The sequence below is a fragment of the Fukomys damarensis genome, unplaced genomic scaffold, assembly GCF_012274545.1.
Source record: "Fukomys damarensis isolate Sample0158 unplaced genomic scaffold, DMR_v1.0_HiC HiC_scaffold_17, whole genome shotgun sequence".
NCBI classification, from domain to species: domain Eukaryota; kingdom Metazoa; phylum Chordata; class Mammalia; order Rodentia; family Bathyergidae; genus Fukomys; species Fukomys damarensis.
In genome coordinates, this window is record NW_022900929.1 from 52749794 (window position 1) to 52757842 (window position 8049).

At 37.7% G+C, this 8049-nt stretch overlaps 1 protein-coding gene across 3 annotated transcripts in view; it reads right to left on the reverse strand.

Moving 5' to 3' along the window:
- Positions 1 to 377: 377 nt before the first annotated feature.
- Prkd1 (protein kinase D1) overlaps positions 378 to 8049 on the reverse strand; it is a 230349-nt gene continuing 222677 nt past the window's right edge. For 2 of the 3 annotated variants that reach the window (XM_010633543.2, XM_010633542.2), the window contains 2 exons: positions 2098 to 2183; positions 378 to 1329 (listed from right to left, as the gene is read on the reverse strand). In XM_010633543.2, the coding sequence (XP_010631845.1) occupies positions 1111 to 1329; positions 2098 to 2183 (305 nt within the window). In that variant the 3' untranslated portion in view covers positions 378 to 1110. Of the gene's footprint in view, positions 1330 to 2097; positions 2184 to 2435; positions 3804 to 8049 lie in introns of those variants that run through there. The other variant, XM_010633545.3, reaches the window with a different exon arrangement.

Consider the following 8049-nt stretch of genomic DNA (forward strand, 5'->3'; position numbering starts at 1 on the left):
TTAGATCTTATAAAAAGAAATTTAGCCAGTATTCTAATAAATCTCTGGCTTATACTGACAGAATCAGGAATATACACTGAGATAGCAAATGCAATATTTCTACTGAGGTCTTTTAAGTTCCTGTTTGTCTTTGGTTAATTTCCCCTTTGGAAGACTTCTTTTCAACTGGAAGTTAGATGACAAACAAGACAAAAAGGCTTTTTTATAGCACACTTTTACCACTTCAGAGTAAACTGGGTGAACTTCCTCTCGACCTCTCTTTTTTCTGCTTTTTTATCAGATACCTCTGCATCTAATTGGCCTGAAAACCCTAAAATAGACTATAATAAAAACAATTCAATCAAATGAATACATATTTTGACAAGAATATTTATTATTATTGAAAAATACACAAAAAGCAAACGGTTGCTTAATTGCTGGTTTTCCATAGTAAAGCAGGGTGTGGTAAGAAAGGGAGAGACATATCTGTTATTTACATCAGTTTGCATTTCTAAGGCATTTGGGAGCAAGAGCTACAGGCTCTTTGTGCCTAGGCACTCTTATTTGACTTTAAATATACTGAGGCACACTCCACAAGTGAAGGATTCAAAACCATACAGTAAAACTATTTCATGCATTAGTGTCTTAGGATTTTATATACCTTCTCCTTCGTCTTTCATTTTCTCCCTTGTGAACTCTGAGTTGTTCATAGAACACTGGTAATCTACTCTTCAAGAGTTTGCATACTGTATTAATACCACTGGGAAACACGGAACAGAGCTGCTTCACGGACAGGTTCTGTCTCTTACCAAAATGAGGCTCCAGTAAGAGCAACGATTTGCAAAGGCACAGTGGAGACAGGTTTAATGCATTAAATATAACATGAATCATTCACAATAACAAGTTTAGTGTTTCAGGGAACTTTTGTTAATACAACACAGTTGGTCACACGAAATACAAATGCTTCTGTTGATTTGTCTTGGCAACTCAGATATATCAACAGTGCTAACAGTTTAACAGCTTTGTTCTCATCTGACAGAAAATAATGGCAGTTCTGCAAGGCAAATGTTAAACCTGACCGTATGTATTTATTAATTCCACAGTGTTTTGACAGATTATAGGGGATGGAACTCAGAGGATGCTGACACGCTCGCTGAGGGCTTTCATCTCTCTCTCTTCAGTCTCAGGACTGTCACTGTGGCTAGCACTTGGATTGATCAGGTGTGCGGGGTACTGCAGCCTCTGCTCGCCTGCATACTGTTCCCACCTTGAGTCATCGCTTTCATGGGTGATGTAGCGTTCCCCAATTTTGCATTCCAGCTCTCGTAAATCTAACCAGGTCTGATAGTCCTGAAGAAGAAATTTCAAAGTGCTACCATAGAGATCATTACACCTCGACATGCTATTCCATATGTTGACAGCTCCCACGATCAAGGGAGCTTCCGCTCTAACTGTATTGCATCACTCCTCATGCATCCTTGTGAGACAGCATCAGCACCACGGCCATTGGTCAGCTTAATCTTTGAAAATACACAGTATTTATATGATATGAATCAAGTATGAATGATGAATGCCTGTAGTCAAGTAATTAGGCATGTTGGCATTCCCCTGAAGTTTAATACTGATAAATCGCCATTCAATATTTCAGAGATAAAGTCTAATGTGAAGGTAACAAATATTTATGAAAACATAAGCTTATCTATAGTTTATATTTGCTACTTGTTTGTATCTATGCTTAATATCTTAGGATTTAAAACTACAGCTTCCAAGAGAGTACAGTGCATGAGTAGGTGGCCATCTATTTGGACTTTTATCAAGATTTCACGTACAGATGTTTTGAAATCTGGTTCTCTGAGTTCCGTTATGATGCTTGGCTTTTTTGGTGCAGGTGTGTGGATGTGTGGATCCCCTGTCCCATTTCTTGTTAGAAGGAGAGAGGTTTAGCACTCCTAAACTTACTAAATCCTAAGAAGTTGTATGCATTTTGGCAAACAAGTAAAAATTAGGATAATTACACTTTTTAAAAGTGGCAAAAGATTTCTACATTTAATATCAAAATCTTACAAGTATTAGGAATTTCATTCAAATGGGGGAAAAAAATCAATGATTGATTTTTACCTGCAGCCAAGGGTGACTCAAGGTCTTATCCACACTATAGCGCTTCCTCATTTTCACTTGAAGCAAATTATTAATAAGGTCAATGGCTGAAAAAATAAGAATTCTTTGTAAAACCAGATGACAGATCAGAAATAAAAGCAGAATTCGTTTAGTTTATTTCATATATGCTATTTTATAGTGCTGAATGTAGCATAATGGTAACAAGCACTAGTGCCTGAAAAAAATTCCTCTTAAGATTTATAAAAAATGTGGACTTCATTTTATTTTGAATGCTAAAAAATAATGAATTTGGAAATAATTGTGAAGGAAGGAGTATTAAATTCTATTGCATGATATGAATTCAAGTGGTCTACTCAAACACTTTCAGAGTAAAAATTTTGTTTAGATATACATCATTTACATATGTCTTGCACAAACACAAAGATGAAACTAGTATCCAAAACAAAGCATTTAATAATTTTGTTATTTAATGTGCTTAATATCTGAACACACATAATCGGCTTTATAGTGTGGAATTAGATTACAGGCATCCGGACATTTATATGGAAAAACATGGCGCAACGTGGGTTGTGTCTGGTAATAATCTTGGATTCAAGAGGAAAATATTCATCTCTTTTATTTTGCTTTACCACTTAAAATTTATCAATGAATTGGAATCATATCAGATGTCATTAATCTCCTACGGGAAAGACAAGTAAAAAACTAGTTTAACAAGAATTGTTTTCTGAGGCCTTAGAACCGCAGATTATCCAATCTAGTATTCGGCTTCTGGTTGTGGCTCCTATACATGGAGTTTAGGAGGAAAAGTGATTCTTCTGGTTCTCTTGTCCACAAAACATCCTAGTTACCTATGGTACTACTATATGCGATGAGGTTCTTGCATTTTCTAGAAACGATATTCTCAGTCTATACCATTAAGAGTTTTTATTTATGTAGGGCATTACATTTCCTCCTCCCTCCAGTAACAACTTCCATCTCTCCTCATGTCATTTTATCATTTTCTTCCCCCAAAGAACTAAATGCAAAATAAATAGCAACATAGTGAAGCATTTATCGTTCAGAGAATTAATTTTCACCTTTAACCTACTTTGTGCAGGAGGTCTGAGAGGTAGATTTTTCTTCTAAAAGTCTTAATCAAATGGGTAGCTGATTTAAAAGAAGAGAGAAAGGTAACTACCCAACTTTTCCAACCAAGTACCGAGCCAGGCAGCTTTGGCTCCACTGCATGCTCTATATCAACCTGTATGGGTTAGAAGACACAGACTATCGCTTGTGTCCCAAGGGACAAAGGACACCTCACTGAAGAGTGGATCAGAACCTTCCAGGCATTCAAGAAAAGAGAAATGATGTCTACAGAGTTTTGGTAATCTAGAATTATATTCCTCGGGTGCTAATATTCTTAGTATTTGCCTACACTGAGGGACTATAGAATCAGATGCCATATAATTCTTTGATTAGAGAAATTAAACACAACAGTCCATATTTAAATGTCATCTATGCCTGTGTGCACTTGCCTCAGCTAAGATACCTGAGGAAACAGTACTTAGTACAATTTCAAATTCCAAGCATGTGTTCTCAGAGAGCTTTTGAAAGTATAGTTCTCTTAGTGAACAGAGTATTGGGCATGTGCTTTAAAACACCCATTCACATGATTTACTCACTGGTGAGTAAAGTGCACCTTCCATTCTTGCTGCTGCGAAGTCACACTGCAAAAATGGAGGATAAAGGAAGGGAGGAGAGCTTATTGCTATGGTAAGTATGCTGCAGCATTACACTTCTCCAGTCACTGCAGGGAATAAACACACGTTATTAATTCACTCATTCTGCCTTGAATTCTATAATTAGGAAGGTAGGAGTACGGGAACTCAACAAAAGGTCTGGTTTGTGCCCAAATGGCCTCTGACAGTGAGCCACACTGCCTAATGGAAAAGGAAGTACTGTACTGCTAGAGCATAAACTAGAAGTGTCTGAAGGGAACGGAAAATGTGAAGATGAAAAGATTGTTCTGAACGAAGCATACACTCATAAGTCTGACTATGCACGAATACCCTTGCAACTTGAATAAGCACAGCCAGGCACTGGCATGCACCTCTAAAAGAACAATTTAAGAAATAAGGAGAGAATTAGAGGGGATGTGTGAACCTGTTTGTGCGTGTGTGTGTGTGTGTGTGTGTGTGCACGAATGCATTCACATGTATAAATATATTATGTGACTCTTGGCAGAAAAAAACAGCCAGGCAGGCATGCACCTCTAAAAGAACAATTTAAGAAATAAGGAGAGAATTAGAGGGGATGTGTGAACCTGTTTGTGCGTGTGTGTGTGTGTGTGTGTGTGTGCACGAATGCATTCACATGTATAAATATATTATGTGACTCTTGGCAGAAAAAAGCAAAAATGACTGACTATTAAATGTTGGATCCTGTAGTCAATGTTGGGACCTTGGTGTTACTGAGAAAGTAAGTTTCATTCTCATCTGAGAGCTCCATTCTATTGTCATATTCCTGGAACTCTCAGGACATCCTTTTTTATTAATCAAGTCTCAGACAATCTAACATAAACTGCACCATACAAAATCTTGGCAGAAAAAAGCAAAAATGACTGACTATTAAATGTTGGATCCTGTAGTCAATGTTGGGACCTTGGTGTTACTGAGAAAGTAAGTTTCATTCTCATCTGAGAGCTCCATTCTATTGTCATATTCCTGGAACTCTCAGGACATCCTTTTTTATTAATCAAGTCTCAGACAATCTAACATAAACTGCACCATACAAAATGCCTTTCACTAAACCTATTTTCTAAAAAGAAATTCTAAAGTTTTCTTTCTTCCTTTTTTTTTTTTTACTGTGCTGTCTTTACTGACGATGTCTAAATTGCTACGATACCCATGTTCTTCACCTGAGTGCATATATCTGCTTACTCAGCACCTCTTACCAAAATAATTATGGTTGCTTTATTACTTAAGGAATAAAGCTCTGTCACTAAAAGCTCTTAATCTAGTTGCAAAGGCAGAAATGCATGCTTGTGACCCCCTGCCTTAAGATTCTATAATGATAAAATTGGCCATTTAAAAATCTCTAACTTTTAATTACTATCCTACTCAAAGAAAAGGTTTTCCTTCTTATGGTCTACACTCAGTGTAGAACTTGACTCTGATCTACATGATAGTTCTGCAAGCCTGTGACACAGTAATTCTCTTCAACCTTAACTTGTACAGATTTTTCTGCTGTATTTCAGATCTCCAAGTCTTCCTAAACAGTCCTATTTTGTAGTTCACTAGTTTTTTTCTCATTGTCTATGTTAAAATCCAGTGATCACTATTGGCAGAATTTTCCTTATTAACTGTCAAGTTTATTTACATAGAGAAGTACTATTCACACAGTTTAGAGTGATAGAGGGATTTTTACAATTTAAGATATTTTTACATTCATGTTGTCTCTCTCTCTCTCTCTCTTTTTTTTTTTTTTAACTAGGGATTGAATTTGGGACCCTGCACTTGTGAGGCAGGTGACAGCACCACTGAGCTAAATCCCTGGCCCCACATTCATGTTCTTATGTAGTCTTCACAACAACTCTATGAAAGTAGTCATTATTTTTCATCTCCACTTTATAGAAAGGAAAATTAAAGCAGGGCTGGGGATTTAGCTTAGCAGTGCTGCACTTGTGTAGTAGGTGAAAGGTCCTCAATTTGATCCCCGGTACCACACACCCCAAAATAACTCAAAGCAAAACACCTCCTCAAACCAAACCAAACCAAACCATGGAAGCCTCAGAAGCCTATATAACCTGATCAAAACCAGACAGTCCATTGCAACAGAGCTGAGGTTAAAATGTAGAGGGAAACAGTGTCATAGTATATGTCTTTACTTACTAAGGCAGACAGCAGCCATACTGTACTTCTAGCTCACTACAGTTTGCTGATAACAGTGTAAAAATGAAACTCACTTTTTTCTAGTCATGAACATTAAATTGTTCTCCATTTTCATTACATTTTTATATAGAGATTCACGTGTTTCGTTGTGATTGTCATCCATATTTTACCACTCAAAGACTATTTTGAGTGTGACATGATCCCTTCCTATCAGAGGGGCTGTTAGGGTTTGGGTCTAGATGCCCCCTCCCAAATCTTCTGTCTTCACAGTGGAGTTATTATGGGGTGACACGCATCACTGGATTAGTCTGCTGATGACTTTACAGCTACATGTGAGGTTGGGAGGTGGAGCCTCGTCTGAAGAAGTGGGTCACTGAGGTGTGTCTTAGAAAGGTATCTCATACCTCCTTCCCTGACTTCTGCCTCTGCTTCTGGCCACCATATTACGAGATGGTTCTCCTCTACCTTGAAGCCAGCTGACTATTGACTGAAACCTCTACAAACTGTGAGCCAAAGTAACCTTTCCTCCTTACGGTTGTTGGTGTCAGGCGTTGTGGCTCAGTGACAAGAGAGTAATTAATACAAGGGCTAATCCTCCTAACTCCTGCCATGTACTCATGGAATAAGCTCACCCACTCTGTATTAATCAAATTAATGGGACTTTTTTCAGGACAAAACTTAAACATAGGGCTTGCTGACTCTTATTTCAGATCATGCCCCCAACTGCCATGGCAATGAACTGCTTTTTGAGCAAGGCTTACAAAGAAGTAGTGTTTCATCCACCTCATATTTTATCATCTCCTCCAAAGACTAATTACTGTTGGAGATTTCTTTTTCATCTGCCTTGTCACAGTCAAGACACATCAGAATATCATGCACTCTACCAAACTGACAATCTTAGTTTAAAAGAAACCATGGCAAATCTGGAAAGACACATTCTAAATAAGCTATTATTGATTGATAATGATTTTTACTCATTTCCTCTAAGGAGCAGGGTTTTCTAAATCCCTGCACATCACCTACTCTTTCATTCCAGGATTTGTTAGCAATAAATACTAAGCTTCTTGTTGAATGATTCCTGAATGTATTCTTTCTCCCTTTAAGAAATTCAAAAAATTCTTAAGTATCGCACTATTTCTCCGGTACCAGGGACTGAACTCAGGACCTTGCACTTGTGAGGCAGGTGCAGTGCCACTGAGCTAAATCCCTAGCCCCATACTTTGTGCTTTAAAAACATGTCTTCTTTCCATCCCCCAATTATTATTTGAGTTTATATTTTAAATTAAGAAGAAACTCAGAACTAATTTTTTTTTTTTTATGAAGCCATCACCAATCAACCTCCAGGCGCCTTGACTTTAAGCCAGTGTTTTCTTTTTTCCCTTTCGATTCAGCCTCGCTGTCCGCTGCAGTGTAGTGCTCAGTACTTCTCTCCCTTTGGTTTGCTTCATGCTGATGGTAAGTTGTGTGTTTATTTTAAAAATCGTTTTGCAGCCCTTCACATTCCAGCTCTCAACCCAGCATGCCGTTGCTGGGCAACACTAACTGGGACGCTCCTCTCAGGGGCTGAAACCAGAGGCTGCCAGCAGCAAACAAGGCCACTGGAAATCATCATCTCACTCACTCCTGAGTCAATTACCGGAATCCAATGAAGTGCAAGACCTTCAGAGACTCGGGTTGATGCCTTTCCTTTTTCAGTTCTTTCCTCTCTAGAAAGTTATTCTAGCAATAGGTTCCTCTTTTGCTTCACACTCAATTTCATTCCTTCCTGAAGTTCGACAACACAATCTTGGAAATCAGGAATTGCTTCAATACAAGTATACAGAAGTCACCAAATTGATGTCTGACTGATATAAAATTAAAGGTAGAAACATAAATGTATTTGTATGATTCCAGTGCTGCTCAGGGTAGATGTTTTCTTTTTGTCTTTATTTTCATGGCACATGAAAACCCTATGAAGAATTTCCTTTTTAAATACTGATACTTCAACCAAATGTCTAGGGTAGTGTTTGACAATGGCTCCTAGAAAAGGTCAATATTGGGGGTCTTTAGACCAGTTTTTTTTTTTTTTTTTTTTTTTTTTTTT